General features: G+C 41.5%; 1 protein-coding gene across 1 annotated transcript in view; it reads left to right on the forward strand.

Annotated features, from left to right (window-relative positions):
• Positions 1 to 16,181, forward strand: part of DGKI (diacylglycerol kinase iota) — a 435,686-nt gene that overhangs the window by 357,932 nt on the left and 61,573 nt on the right. The window contains exons 24-27 of the mRNA XM_024741647.1: positions 3,034 to 3,103; positions 5,549 to 5,589; positions 6,698 to 6,825; positions 9,768 to 9,893. Of these exons, the coding sequence (XP_024597415.1) occupies positions 3,034 to 3,103; positions 5,549 to 5,589; positions 6,698 to 6,825; positions 9,768 to 9,893 (365 nt within the window). The remainder of the gene's footprint in view (positions 1 to 3,033; positions 3,104 to 5,548; positions 5,590 to 6,697; positions 6,826 to 9,767; positions 9,894 to 16,181) is intronic.

A 16,181-nucleotide genomic window follows, 5' to 3' on the forward strand; every position in this document is an offset into this window, starting at 1 on the left:
TTATGTTGTATACAGTTTCCGCCTGAAAAAACAATGTTGCAATAAGCATCATTGTACAGATTTGAATATAAAGTTGTGGCAGAATTGTAACTATCACATGCTAAGCCATCTGTTAATATCCGCCACACTTGTATAGAGTTTCTAATTGCAGTCACATAATATATACAGTGAAGGTATCTAAACTCTATAATCAGAATTTTCTTTACATGAATGTAGTCTCAGTTCCTTGTCTCTGGACTCACTGTCTCCGTTGTTCCCATGGATTACCATATTTCTAGGGGATTCTTAAGCAGATGGGTACATGGGGGTAGAGAGTAGGTAGTAACATGGCTGGGGAATTTGAGGGAGGAAAAATTCCGAGTTACCAGGCAGTGAACTGCCTGTTAAGAAATACTGAAGATTAGTTTAACAGTTAACAAAAGCTGAAGCTATGGAAAATTCTTCAACACCAGAGTCAGAAGAAGTCTTCATAACCATTAAGGTCATCCTTTCTTTTGCTTTCCTCATGTTTTTGCTTGAGTTGAGTTAAAAAAAAAAAAAAAAAAACTTCTCTCAAACTTGACCTATGCAAACCCCATCCATCCTTCAAAACCCCAAATGATAGTAATTCCTTTAGAAGCCATAAACCTGGGATTTAAGATTATGGCTTCTGTGGTAAGAGAGGCCTGTATTTGAATTATAACTCTACCACTTAATATCTGGATACTTCTGTGAGTTTACTTAAATTCTCAAAGCTGCAATTCTTCATTTACGGCTTGCTTTTAGATCCCAGAAAAGAGGTTCAGGAAGAATAGTAGAGTAGATGGTAGGAGAAAAGTCAGCTGCTCAGAGAGCTTCAGGTGTTTGATACTTACTCTAAAGGTATTTCAGTACCTTTGAAATAGTCATTCCTATTTTTGTAAGTCTGGATGTCATTAAGGCATTTTAATGATTAGAATCTTCTAATTTTGTTGAATCCCCTCTGATATAAACTTTGATTATTTAAATTAGTAGCTTTTTCACCTTTTGGGGATCTCAGATCACTTTGATAATCTATGGAAAGCAGTGGAAAATACACATACATATAGACACACCAAATTTACAGGAAATTGCAGGAAGTTCAAGAATTGTTGAACCCATTTGAAGTGTTTTAAAGAGCTCTATGGCTTTAAAAAATGTTTTCACAGAGCCAACATAACATTCTCTTTAAGCAAAACCCCTTTAAGGAAATTGAGCTATATCAAATGCTTTGTGCATCAAGGTACAGAGTAAATAAACGAACAGAAAAATAAGCAAAATAAGTCAGGTGCATACATAAAACTCTCCAGATACACAGACACTCACACATGAAAAGGTATGCAATTATATCAATATTATGTTAACAGCCTGTGGTAAGCTGGTTATGCAGCTGAGGCAGTATATCAACCTGCATTTTATTAAACTAAGTAATAGCCATCATTCCTGAATTTGAATATTCTAGCAATAACACTATCAGTCTTTCGGTTTTCAAAATTAAAAAGCAAGCATTTCTGTATTCTTTCAGAGTCAATTTTTACCTAGGGAAATTCTGATACTTTTCATGGCGGTCTCTGTAGCACATTCGACATCAAAATTCAGAAAGTATCCTCGGTGTTCATGTCCCTTTACTCTTATAGAAGGAAGTCACATTTCTGTTTGACATCTTTGTTTATTAGCCCTCACAGTCGCCACTGAATGTTTCAGATCGTTTTTGAATTTCTCGATTTATAATTGCAGTTCTCACTAAACTGAAACATGTTAGTCGCTTTAGATGTTTTATGAAAACACATTAAGAACCCTAAGTTCCTTTAAACACAAGATATCACATGTGTCAAAACATAATTCTCAAAATGTTAAACACAATTCTCATATAAATAGGTACATGTCACGATTTCATTGAGCCCAAAGCTGGTTCAAAAAAAGAGGACTGTATATTTATCTCTGTATCCATAGCTATATCACTTCTGTATCTCTACATATAAATCTTGGTACCAGTCCTGAGTAAGACCAACTTTTCCTCTATTAATTATTAAATTGGCAGAATGCATTCATATAAAAACTCCATCTACCCAAGATTTCTAATAACGGACCTTTTTGTCCCCATAACTTTAGGCCAGTGATTCTAAAACTTTAGCATACATCAGACTCACCTCAAAGATTGCTGAGTGTCACCCCCAGGGTTTCCGTAGATCTGGGGTGGCACCTGGGAATGTGTGTTTCTAACAACCTCCCAGCCGATGCTGCTAGTCCGGTGTTCATACTTTTGAGAACCACTGATTTAGGCAGAAGCTTTGCCTGAGGATCACGTGGGGCAGATTAGACTTCCAGAGAAGTCAGTGCAACCCCTGATTCGCTCTCTTCTTATCTCTTCTGTGTTCTTCCCATTTCCTTCCCCCGTCCCCCGCTGTACACACAAGATCATGCACACCCAGCCTCATTCCAAGGATGCTCCTTCAATGTGAACATCTCAAATCTCTCGTAAGGGTCAAACTCCCAGTGTCCTCCCGCGGAGACCTGGCCTCCCTCGTCATTTGTTCCATTTCTGTCAGTGATCTCAATTTCGCTATGAGCCAGGGCCAGAATGCTCCAAACCATGTGTTGTAAACTAGAATGTGCATTTCATGTTTTTAAAAATTATTAACGGCAGAGATTCTTTCAGTAGGGGACATTTTTATACCTACGTGGAGAACCGAAATACAAATGACAGCCAGCTGCCACTAGTTCCTCAGCTTCATAAAGGGAAAGAGAGTCTCCAAAGGAAGTACATGTCCCAAGTTGTATAATTTATGAATGTGTAATGGAATAATTGTAAATCTCCTGGAAACTTGATATGGGAGTCGTTATGTGAAATCATTCATCTCAAAGCAGAGTCCCCGTGTGTCCTCGCAGTGAAAAGTATGCTTCCATCTCTCACCAGCGCTTTGTGTAGTAAAGGATGCTCACTCTTAGAAATAGGTGATGGGGCAGAATGTGGAGTGAGGGACGCCCCTCAGGTCATTCAGATGGAGCCACCAGGATGTGTATGTCTCTTTCCAGGACCACGAAACCTCCTTCCCCAGGGCGCTCTCAGCTCAGAGACTCTCCCCACGGTGGTGCTTTCTAGATGGTGAGTTTTCTGTATTTCCTGGAGGGGTGGGGATTGGGGAAGCCACAAGGGCAAGGTATTGATGGATAGAGTGGACTCTAATTTTCCAAAAGACTATTCAGAAACCCTTCACGTGGCTCCACGTGATTGGTATTTGCATCTCAAGTGATGTGAACTTGCTGGTGTTGCAACACACTTTCCTGAAGTTATCTCCCTCAAAGCAAGTTGGTTAATCTGGCCGAACTTCTCAGCATCAAATTGCTCAAGGTGCTATTTCCCTTTCATGCCCCTTTTCCAAAAACGTGTTGAGTACTTGTCTTCAGGCCAGTAGATTGATTCCATAAAGCACGAGGACGGGTACTAATTGGTATGTCGTTTGCATATTGTGGAACTTCCATATTATTTTCCGTAAACCATCATTTCAGGATGAGGTATAAATTTTTGTGAAAGGGTAGGCATTTTCAGTTGTGTTCACATCTGCTCTGCTGTTATTGAATGTATAATAGGACGGTCATCTTCTGATTGGTTAATGAGCCCATTTTCCATCTCTGTCTCCCTAAATGCTGCCTAATCCCACTTTTCTATCCAGTTACCCATTTTACAGTACATTCCTGCTTAGATACTCCCAGTGTATCTACTACCTGGTGTCTCTCTTGTCTGTGTGGACATTTAGCTTTCACTGTAGACCTTTCTTTTGTTCAGCTTTGTGTGCATCTGAAAGGATATAAATGTGGATAAGAGAATGACAGCTGCCTCTGAAGATAATCTATACTGCTTTTCTTCCAGGTCCTTTATTCCCTAGTGATGAGAAGCGCAATCATTTGTTTTTCCTGAATCCACAGAGGAACAACTTACATTTAAGAAAATTACAAAAATGTATATGAATTGTTCTATATAGTCTATTTTATATACAGTCTTAGATAAAATTACAAGTGTGGTTAATGGTCTAGATATTAGTTTTACTCTAGAAATAGTTTCGTTAAGAACATTTAACAGGTGATTGCAGTCATGGTTAAAAGAACAAAGTAGACAAGGTCCTTCTCAGGCAAATTTTACTCTGTTGCCTGAGCATGAGGGCAAGAACCATGATTGTCTTATTTCTTAGCTTATTTCCTTTGGAGAGAAGCTACTCGTTAAATATCTATGATTTTTGAATGATTATTTGCATTTTGAGTTTTTCCCTCTAGTACTATGTACTTTGTAGAAAATCTGTTTATAATACTGGACTCTGTTAGATAGATTTAAATGAGGAGGAACATAATTCTTTTGAATATTGATAATAATCAGATTAATTTCTAGAAGCCCAAAGCTTGTCATTAAGTTGTTTTTTTTTTCCCCCCCTCAAACTACAGATGCAGGCAAGTCCCTTATAGGGTTGCTTAAATAATTTTTGTTTTTTCTGTTTTAGCTTTCTTCAGACATGGCTTAGGGACTCAGTTTTAAAGTGAAATGATGCCTTTAATACCACAGGTGGTCCCGAGCTCTGCATCTTCAAACTGTTTTCCAAAATGAGAATCACTTCCTCAGGAAGTCAGGCTACCTACAGTATTTTTTTTGTTTATTTTTGTTTTTCCTAGCTTTATTTACTTGATAAATACATATTGAGTCCCAGCTCTGTTGAGGGTTCTGTGCTGATATCTTGAGACATAAAAGAAGAAATGAAACACAGATCTTTAAAGAGTCAGATTTCTTAGTCTCAGAGTTCTCTGTGAAGATAGTTTTTATAAACCATGCACAAAATGCAAATGTGCATATAGAGGTAGGAGCAACAAATTCTACCTGGGGCAAGGAGGATGGGGCTGAGGAAGGTTTCACAGAAGAGGTGGGATTTGAGTTGGTTCTTAAGATGTGTTATTAAAAACAGTTTATTGAAATATAGTTGATTTACAATGTTGTGTTAGTTTCAGGTGTACAGCAAAGTAATTCAGATACATATATTGGGCTGGCCAAAAACTTCGTTCGCTTTTCAGTACAAATAAGACATTTTTCATTTTCACCAAGAACTTTATTGAACAATGTATTCATTAATCGAATGAACTTTTTTGGCCAACCCTATGTGTATAAGTTCTTTTTCAGATTCTTTTCCATTATACGTTATTACAAGATATTGAGTAGAGTTCCCTGTGCTACACAGTAGGTCCTTGTTGGTTGTCTGTTTTACATATAGTAGTGTTTATATTTTAATCCCAAACTCCTAATTTATCCCTCCCTCCCTTTCCTCTTTGGTAACCATAAGTTTGTTTTCTATGGGTTAAGACATGGTTTAGGTAGACATGTGTAGTGCGGAAGGGCTTCCTAAGCAGTGGAATAGCGGCAGCAGAGGTGTGAAGTCTTGAGTTTTTCTAAGTAGATTTAGGGACTGACTGGGATGTAAGGTTTTTGATTGTCATCGTAGGTGAGTAGGTTGTAAATCTGGTGCCAGAACACAGGCCTCTCTGAATGCCGTATACATTTTTTTTTCCCTAGCTACTTCTGCTGATCGCTTTTATCGAATAGACAGATCTCAGGTAAGTTTTCTTGAGCCTATTTGTGAAAGTGAAAAACTCCCCAGGAACTATACTAATCTTTTACTTGTTTTTTCAACAAAAACACTGAAATGTGTGCAAATTCTGGAATGGTATTCATAGTCTCAGCTATGAGCTTGTTATTTGTCTTCACATGTTTTGTGATCTGTGGACTCAAGGTGATGTGGTTTGACCTTGAAGATGAATCCAGAAGATAGGTAGGCTTATAGATGTTGTCACCAGCCTGCACTCCAAATCTTCATTCACACTGCTACTTTTACTGCTTCCTAGCCAAATTTTATGCCTTTTTAACTTTATTTCTGATTAGCAAATTTGAGACCTCAAGTGTATATCTGTGTTGCTTGGTTTCAACTCACCACTTCCCAGAGTTCAGTAATGAGAAAAAAAAATGCTTGTGCCCAATGATAGCTAGTGCTCCCGCTGGAAAAGAAGGTACAGAATGGAATCCATTGATAAAACCAGTTGTTAGGGCTTCCCTGGTGGCACGGTGGTTGAGAGTCCGCCTGCCGATGCAGGGGACACGGGTTCGTGCCCCAGTCCGGGAAGATCCCACGTGCCGCAGAGCGGCTAGGCCCGTGAGCCATGGCCGCTGAGCCTGCGCGTCCGGAGCCTGCATGTCCGGAGCCTGTGCTCCGCAACGGGAGAGGCCGTGACAGTGAGAGGCCTGCGTACTGCAAAAAAAAAAAAACACAAAAAACCAGTTGTTAGCCATGCCACTTAGCTTTGACCGGATCCTGGAAGTCCAGGTCATTGTACATGCATGCTGGACCAAGTTGCATGTAGGGTGTCACTTCTTTGATAGTATTTGGGAAGAAGAAGAGGCAAGACCATCTCTGGTTATACCTAACAGTATCCTGGTCAGAGTCCCAAACCAAGAAGGATTCAACTCTCCCCTTCCTCAGCCTCTTGCTACCATGTTGTTTCTGGAGGGATGCCCACTGGTCAGGCCTCTGAAAATACACTGTGGTCATGTGCTATGTCATAAAATTTCATTATTCCTCAAGACCAAGAATGCTTTGTTTTGTTATTCTTCAGATGATGGATGTGAACACCTTATCAGTCATCTGACAGACTCCTTTTTCTTCCTTAGGAACATTTGCACTTTGTGATGGAGATTTCTCAAGATGAGATTTTTATTCTGGACCCAGATATGGTGTTGTCACAGCAGGCAGGGACACCCCCAGGAATGCCTGATCTGGTGGTGGAGCAAGCCTCCGGGTGAGTGGGCTTCTTCCTTGGTGGTGTGGTGGTGAGCTGGCCACAGGGTGACATCGTGTCTGGTTTGGCCTTGCACTTGACAGTTCTAATGAAATCAAACTATTTTGAAATACAGGTTTTCTTGTGTTTCCTTAGAGTGTAGTACAGCTGGTTCCATTCTAAGTCTGTCTTATGAATGTCTGGGCAGAATTACTCTTTCCACTCAGATCTGTGTCATGTCTGAGCCTTCTTTACCCACCACACCAGCATTTCCTACCAAACTAGAAAACACTAGTATTTGCGTTTGTGCATATACATCTGTAATGCCTGTATTATCACATTAAAAAATGACACAGGTGGGGCTTCCCTGGTGGCACAGTGGTTGAGAGTCCGCCTGCCGATGCGGGGGACGCGGGTTCGTGCCCCGGTCCGGGAGGATCCCACGTGCCGCGGAGCGGCTGGGCCCGTGAGCCATGGCTGCTGAGCCTGCACATCCGGAGCCTGTGCTCCGCAACGGGAGAGGCCACAGCAGTGAGAGGCCCGTGTACCGCAAAAAAAAAAAAAAAAAAAATGACACAGGTGGTTTGACAATTATTTTTTTCCTCCATATCCTTTCTCTTCTTCCTCTCCTCCTCTTCTTCCTCATCCTTCTCTTTTTTCTCCTGTATCAAGGCAGCCTGATACATGTAGATATCAAGCACTTATAATTATGAGTCACATACTGTGCTAAATGCCTTTCTTATATCCCTACTATTACTTCATAGTGACCTAATCATCTTAAGTGCTCTATGCTTATTTCCTCATCTGTAAAACGGGCATGATAATACCTGCTCATACAATTGCTTTAAAATTAAATGAGTTGATACATGTAAAATTAGGGCAGTTGGTGGCACTTGGTAGACACTCGTTAAAAATTATGTTATTGAGGGCTTCCCTGGTGGCGCAGTGGTTGAGAGTCCGCCTGCCAATGCAGGGGACATGGGTTTGTGCCCCGGTCCGGGAAGATCCCACATGCCGCGGAGCGGCTGGGCCCGTGAGCCATGGCCGCTGAGCCTGCGTGTCCGGAGCCTGTGCTCCGCAACGGGAGAGGCCACAACAGTGAGAGGCCCGCGTACCGCAAAAACAAAAACAAAAACAACAACAACAACAAAAAATTATGTTATTGAAATCATCATCATCATTTCACAATGACCCTGCAGATTTGGTACTGTTATTTTTATTTTTTTTTTTTTGCGGTACACAGGCCTCTCACTGTTGTGGCCTCTCCCGTTGCGGAGCACAGGCTCCGGACACGCAGGCTCAGCGGCCATGGCTCACGGGCCCAGCCGCTCCACGGCACGTGGGATCCTCCCAGAGCGGGGCAGGCACCCGAGTCCCCTGCATCGGCAGGCGGACTCTCAACCACTGCGCCACCAGGGAAGCCCTTGGTACTGTTATTATTTTAAATCCATAGATAACAAAATTGAGGTTTAGAGAGTTTTTGTAACTTGACCAGTATTACACAGAAAATAAAGGGGAAAAATTGAGATCTGTTCCATGCTAGAGCCCATGTGTATTTTAACCACCACACTGCACCACCAAAGCATATTAACATTTCTAGATTGTTTCATAAATTCAGAAATGTTTATTTAGAGAGCTTTTTTATGTGCCAGGTCCTACTGTAAGCACTTGGGAAACAACAGCGCAAAAGTAAAAACACAGAAACCTTTGCCCTTGTGAAGTTTAATGAACTTTTGTAGTTTACTGGTACATAGACGCTAAAGAGTTAAAATAAGGATTTCCCCGGAGAGCACACACACGTGCACTCAAGTGGCATATGAAAGTGTGTGCACATACTTATACAATATTAGCAGACATATTCACTTGAGGTAAGCCTCATGCCTGTTCACCCCTGTTCACTAATTGGACCATGGCTGCTATTTCTGAGCATTCCCACTCTGCCAGGCCAGCTGATAGCAGTGGTACGTCCTAGTCTGTGCGGGGCCAAGAGAAAACAGAAGTGGCGGCTGGAACAGATATACAGCTGTCTTTAGGAGCCGGAACTACTGATACGGGAGCTGTCCTGGCATGAAGGGAAAGCCGACAGGCACGAAGGACGGCCTGATAAAAAAACCCCGGGGGTCCCGAAGGTAGTGGGAAAGCCACATACGATAAGTCAAGACTGTCAGTTGTGGGGAAAGCAAGTGTGATGCTGTGTCCTGCTGTAGAAGCGGTAGGTGCTGGAGTCTACGTGTCCTCCCACCCCACCTGATCGGGGCTGTAGTGTTGGATCTGATGAAGGGTGAGCCCATTTTGCCAAGCTCGCCCTGGGCTTTGCCCTCTCAGTCATTCTCTTTCAGCTCTAGCTCCAGAGATAAAGTAGCCTGCAAATCCACGAGAACTTGAATCAGTTCCTTTCTCATTTCTTTTCCATTGCCCCCTCTGGAAATAAACTGACAGCTGGGAAGCTGTGAAAGAGCAAATCTAGGCTTTGTTCTTTTCTAACCAGCCTTTCTACATCAGGCGCCATTGCTTCTTATCTATGTCATATTTAAAATTACTTAATCTTTTTTTTTTTTTTTTTTGCGGTACGCGGGCCTCTCACTCTTGTGGCCTCTCCCGTCGCCAGCGGCCATGGCTCACGGGCCCAACCGCTCCGCGGCATGTGGGATCTTCCCGGACCGGGGCACGAACCCGTGTCGCCTACATCGGCAGGCTGACTCTCAACCACCGCGCCACCAGGGAAGCCCTAAAATTACTTAATCTTGAAATTCAGTTTTCTCATCTATAAAGAGGGCAGCAGCATACAAAGAGTTCCTGATGGTTGAGAAAATTAAACGGACTAATAAGGGTGAAATACCTCGTAAATACCCAATAAAGATTAATTTCCGTCCTCACATTTGGAGACAAGAATCATCCTGAGAAAGAGCAGACTAAGTCCTGTGGCTGACCTTGAATGTCTGGTGCCTTCTCCTCCCTCCCAGAATGACAGACTGGTGGAATCCTGCCCTCCGGAAACGCATGCTGAGTGACAGTGGGCTGGCAATGATAACTCCGTATTACGAAGAAGACTCAGATCTGAAAGATTTCAGCCACTCCCGAGTGCTACAGTAAGAGCTCTTTCTGTCTCTTGTCCTGTGTACCACTGGGGTTGCTGGGAGAGGATTCTGTGGGGTACTAGCCAATGGGAAGGATTCTCTTCTCAGTGGTGCTCCAGCTGTCTGCTGATTGTGTCACCCTGTTCACCTCGCTCCCTTTTACTCACCCCGAAGCTCCCAGTGGAGCCTCGCTTTCCATTTCTCTTGTTCCCGAGCCTCAGTGAGACCTTGCATATGGACCTACAACTACTTTGAACCTCACCAGGGTTTGCTTTACTGGAACCCAGTGTTTACCAGATGCCCCTGTGTTTGCCATACTGTGAGGACATGCATGAGAGTGACATGAGTAGTTTGGAAGTGATGTAGAGTGTTTTATTTGTGTGAAAATTGTGATGTGCTGTGACAGGTCAGTTTCATGAGTCTCCGGTTCTGAGCCTCTGGCTGTGATGTGTAATATTGCCAGGTGGTTTTGATGGCTGAGGTGCAGTGCTTGTAGTCTCGCCCGGTAAATGATGCAGCATTTGTTCAAAGGTCAGGAGAGTGGGTGTGCTTTCATCTGAGGGATGGGTACTGAGTTTTGCAACAGTGTTGGTACACTCGTGTCCCGAGAATCCTCCCTCCTGTCACCCTCCTTGCAGGAGCAGCTTCAAGGTACACCCTGTGGTCATGGACACAGTCATGTGCACCCACTGTTGGACTCCAGTCCAGTCACCCCATCTCAGAGGCTGTATAAGTTAGTTGTAATTCGTGAGATCAGGCTGGTTCCCAGTCGGATTCAAGGTCCTAATCGAATAGGGACAGTGGCCTTGTAACTGTGCAGTCTTACCATCTTTACAAAAGAACAAGATGATTGAGATTCTTAGAAGCCTAGGGTTAACAGAAGAGGCAGGGCAATGCATTGTTTCTAAGACCGCAAGCAATTTCGGTGTGATAAAGGGGAGGAAAAAGAGGAATCTGAAGCTAATTATTTTGGTGGTAAAGGTTCTACTCAGACACCCCAAGGGCAAAAGGTGATTTCGTTTTAATTGCTTCTCTGTACTACCTCTTATTCTGTTGTGTGAAGAGTGGAAAGGAGAAAATGAATTACTACGGATTTTCCTTTTTAATTAAACCGCGTTGTTAGTTTCTGATGGCAATTTGATTGCTTACAATTCAGGGCATTTTTTTCATTTCTTTTGTATATGGAATTGCGGCTTGTGAACCAGGCTGAGTCAGCCACCCACTGACAGCTAAAAAAGTGACCATCTAGCTTTGGGCAGATTTATTTGAAAATTAGGGTTTTAATTAGCCATAGAAATAGAAATTAAGACTAGACAAACCAGAGGAGTGATTCAGTTATCCTTATACATAGGCTGTTTCCAAAAGTGGAAACAAAAGCTCAGGCACGTGAGCTCAGTCTGGTTTCCTATGCCCTGATTTTTCTGTGTCTAGTATGTTAACATATATATCATGATACATGAGATTGTTTCTAAGCCAGTAACTTTTCTTTCCAAGAATCACAGATAAATGTACCGTTTTACATAATAGCCAAGTTCTTAAAACCCTTTCTCAAAATCAACTCTTATTTTTTATTCGGGTTATAGTATCCTTTTAGGAATTTCTCTTCATATTTCATTGATCTTCCATTGGCAGCTACTAGTTTTCCTGGATCTTTATACTACCTTGTGCCTCCAATGCACTAGAGCAGCTGACTCCTTTTTAAAACATTTTTCTGTCAAGTAACTTAGAAAACAAACATTCACTTCTAGCCTTGAGTCTTTCCAGCTGAACCTCCAGATATTGTGTAACAGAGACAAGTTGTCCCCACTGGGCTCTGTTTGAACCTTTGACTCACGGAATGTACAAACAAAATAAAATGGTTGCTTTAAATCATTTACATACTTTACCTTACCCAATTTGTCTGAAATTTTTGTGTATGTGTGTTCATTAATTCCTTTAGGAAGAACATCTCTTTATTTATTACTTCAGAGAGCATCTTTGATACACATACGTATAATTGCAGTTATAGAACAATGGAATTATGTAATAATATATATTTTATACAGATATGTAATGTATAATAAGGTCAGTAATAGCTAGTATTGATACTTGCTACATGCTTTGCACTATGGTTAAATTACCTTTAAATCTTTCAACAACTTTTAAATCTCACATTGCTTAACAGATGAATGAACTGAAGCTCATAGAGTTTAAAATATTCATCTTAGGTCACCCAAGATAACAAGTGTGGGAACTGTGGTTTGAGTGAGGTCTGCTTGACTTCTGACTCTACCATACCGCACTGTTTTCCTGAAGGGCCAGTGCAAAGGCAGGGTGCCCAGAGTCCCAGGGCCCAAGAAAGATTTACTTTGATATCTATCTTTATAAGCATTTGTAAGGTGAAAAATTCTACAATGTAGGAAGACTACATACGCACGTTAAATATGTACGGCTGCAAATTTACCCACAAGTAAATATGGTTGAGAACTAATTGAAAGCATTTTTTTCTTTAAAAAAAAAGAGATTGAAACAAAAAATAAAGATAGGCTTTTATTTAAACATTATTAAATATGTGTTCAATATGCCCCAATCTAAATAAGCTCAAAGATTATATGAAAAATACTAATGTGCCAACAACACTGAAATATCATGTTATTGTTTTATGTTATTACTTGCATTAAATCTTTCTATCCATAGCAACATACAGTAGCATAAAAATATATTTTTTATGGGGTTTTTTGCTCTGTGTTATCTTTTTACTTTTCATCACCTGTATTGAACAGTGCATACACTTTTAGAACTTGCCACTTCATGCAACATCAAATGTCTAAAATTCATTCATATCGATGTTACGGAATGCAAGTTTGCGTGCCCAATGCACAGTAAGGCCAAATAACTGAAACAGCAGAGTTTGGAGCAGAGAAAAGTTTATTGCAGGGCCAAGCAAGGAGAATTGGTGGCTTATGCCCCAAAGACCCAAACTCCCCGAAGGGTTTCAGCAAAGCATTTTTAAAGGCAAGGTAGGGGAGAGGGGGTCTCAGAGTATGTGATCAGCTTGTGTACAATTCTCTGATTGGTTGATGGTGATCAGTTCTTAGGCACCGGAAAGTCTATGGGGCTCCTTGCTCATGATCACCAAGTAGTTAATTTCTTCCATTTGGTGGTGGTTTTAACATCTGAAAAAGTCTGGAAATATGCATCAGATACTATCATCTAGGTACTTCAGAGAGGAGCTACAGCAGAAGCTATGGGGGAGGGGTCTGTCCTGGGACGGCCTCATCGAGTCCTCCACGGTTACATTGATAGATGTAGATTTTAAGTCATTTAATTTGGTATAGAATATTGTGTTATACAAACATGCCATAATTTATTCCTCCATTTAGATATTGATTTCTAATATTTTATTATTTAAAAATACAGTGAACATTTTGCGTGTGTCCCCCTGTGTCGTAGGGTGTATACACAGTTTCAACATTTTTAAAATTTTTTATTTATTTATTTTTGGCTGCGTTGGGTCTTAGTTGCAGCTGCAGGATCTTCGGTGAGGCACGTGGTATCTATTTTTGTTGCTGTGCCCGGGTTCTTTGTTGAGGTGCGTGGGCTTCTCTCTAGTTGTGGCGTCGCGGGCTCCAGGGCGCGTGGGCCCTGTAGTTGTGGCATGCAGGCTTCTCTCTAGTTGTGGCGTCGCGGGCTCCAGGGCGCGTGGGCCCTGTAGTTGTGGCATGCAGGCTTCTCTCTAGTTGTGGCATGTGGGTTTTCTCTCTCTGTAGTTGTGGTGCGCGGGTTTCAGAGCGCATGTACCTTGTAGTTTTGTGGCACGTGGGCTCTAGTTGAGGCACGCAAGCTCAGTGGTTGTGGTGCGGGCTCAGTTGTCCTGCGGCATGTGGGATCTTAGTTCCCCAACCAGGGGTCCAACCCATGTCCTCTGCATTGGAAGGTGGAATCTTTTTTTTTTTAATAGATGTATTTATGTTTGGCTGCGTTGGGTCTTCATTGCTATGCGCGGGCTTCCTCTAATTGCGGCGAGCAGGGGCTACTCTTCGTTTCGGTGTGCAGGCTTCTCATTGTGGTGGCTTCCCTTGTTGTGGAGCATGGGCTCTAGGCACGCGGGCTTCAGTAGTTGTGGCACGAGGTTTCAGTAGTTGCGTCTCGTGAGCTCTAGAGCGCAGGCTCAGTAGTTGTGGCTCACGGGCTTAGTTGCTCTGGGGCATGTAGGATCTTCCTGGACCAGGGCTCGAACCCGTGTCCCCTGCATTGGCAGGTAGATTCTTAACCACTGCCAACGGGAAGTCCCAAGAAGGTGGATTCTTTACCACCAGACCACCAGGGAAGTCCCTATACAGTTTCAACTTTGGTCCATGTTGCACAATTTACTTTCCCATTAGGAATATTTAAGAATCAGTATGTGAAGGGACCTGAAGAAGTATTGTAATATTCTAGGTACAACTATAGCATCTATTGCTTTCAGCCTTAAAGCCCCAGTCAGCTTGGAGATAGTAAAAGTTCAATTTTAACATCTTGTTCACCAGGCTAAATAATTCTATAAAAAAATCAAAGGGAAATTTTAAATTCTTAGAACTGAAAATACTGTTTATCAGAACTTGCAGGAAATAACGGAAGTGGTATTCACAGAATGATTTATGACTCTAAATCATTTATTAAGAGAAAAATGATTCCATACAAATAAAGCATTCAATTTGATAAACTGGATAAAGACTCAGAGTAGAGAACAAAGAAACAAGAGTGAAGAGAAATAATAAAGATAGAAATCAATGACAAGGGGAATAAAACAGACAAAATAAATGATTAACCAAGAATAAAATTTTTAAAAACTGGTTCTTTCGAAAGGTAAATAAGAGACAAAATTCTGAGAAGGTTAATTTTAAAATACAGGAGACAGAAAGGAATGCAACTCCAGTGCTTTTCCAGCTCATTCTTCCTCCATGGCACCCAGTCAGCATATGCTCAAGACACCTTTCCCCTCTAAACTCTAACTGACCCAACCTACCCCCCAAGTCCCCCAGAGAAGGGAGCACGGCTCCTCAGGGTTTTCTCATAGTTTTAACTTTAGCTTCTAAGATTCATCGGCCTCCCTCCTACTTCAGGGAGAGCAGACAGAATGAACAAACAGAATGAAGTAGATTTCTGTTATTACTGGCACTGGTTACATTTATATTAAAACTCCATTTAGATACATTACAGTTTTTAAAGAAAGATTTATAGAGTCGTACCTTGGTATCTGTGGGGAATCGGTTCCAGGACCAAAATCAATGGATGCTTGAGTCCCATAGTCAAAGCTCTGTATTTGCAGATCCACATCTGCAAATTCGGCCAACTGTGGATCATAAACTTGGTACACGATCCGTGACTGGTTGACTCAGGATTTGGAACTCATGGATACATACATACATATGTATTATATATATGTGTGTATATATATATATATATATATATATATATATATTATGTATATATCTGTAATAGCTTCGTTTTTCTCTTGTCTTCAGCTATTTCCTTTACCCAGTTTCTTTTTTGGAACTTTAGGTGATGGCCTGATTCTAATATATGTAGCTATTCCATGTCTGTGTGTGTATGTGTGTACTGTCTACTTATACACAGGTCCTCTAGGGGAGACTACAGTTCCAAAGAAGGATATACAACACATATAGGATCTTCAAACCCTATGAACACAATAAAAACAATATTTTTACAAAATAAATTTATTTATTTATTTTTGACTGCATTGGGTCTTTGTTGCTGCACTCGGGCTTTCCCTAGTTGCAGTGAGCGGGGGCTACTCTTCATTGTAGTGCAGGGGCTCCTCATTGCAGTGGCTTCTCTTGTTGCAGAGCACAGGCTCTAGGCGCACGGGCTTCAGTAGTTGTGGCATGCAAGCTCAGTAGTTGGGGCACACAGGTTTAGATGCTCCGCGGCATGTGGGATCTTCCCGGACCAGGGCTTGAACCCATGTCCCCTGCATTGGCAGGTGGATTCTTAACCACTGCGCCACCAGGGAAGCCCCAGAAACAATCTTTAAGAAAGAATTTTGAAATAAATTGGAGAGAAGTAGTTAACTCACACTGTTACTGCTAGGACCATAAGGAATTTGTCTTTAAGTTAAAAAAAAAGTTTTCAGTGTCTAAGAAAGTGCTACTAAAATAACATGTTTCTGGAAACACATTTGCTCTCATCATTAATTGAACCACCACAATTCATAACAAGACTATATTTCATTTGGGCAGGAGATTCATAAGGAAGTAATTAACTAAAATTTTAGCAGACAGAATCTGATTCCAAAGGAAGACTTTTCCCAACTTTATG

Source organism: Neophocaena asiaeorientalis, unplaced genomic scaffold (assembly GCF_003031525.2).
Source record: "Neophocaena asiaeorientalis asiaeorientalis breed wild unplaced genomic scaffold, Neophocaena_asiaeorientalis_V1.1 scaffold692, whole genome shotgun sequence".
Lineage (NCBI taxonomy): Eukaryota > Metazoa > Chordata > Mammalia > Artiodactyla > Phocoenidae > Neophocaena > Neophocaena asiaeorientalis.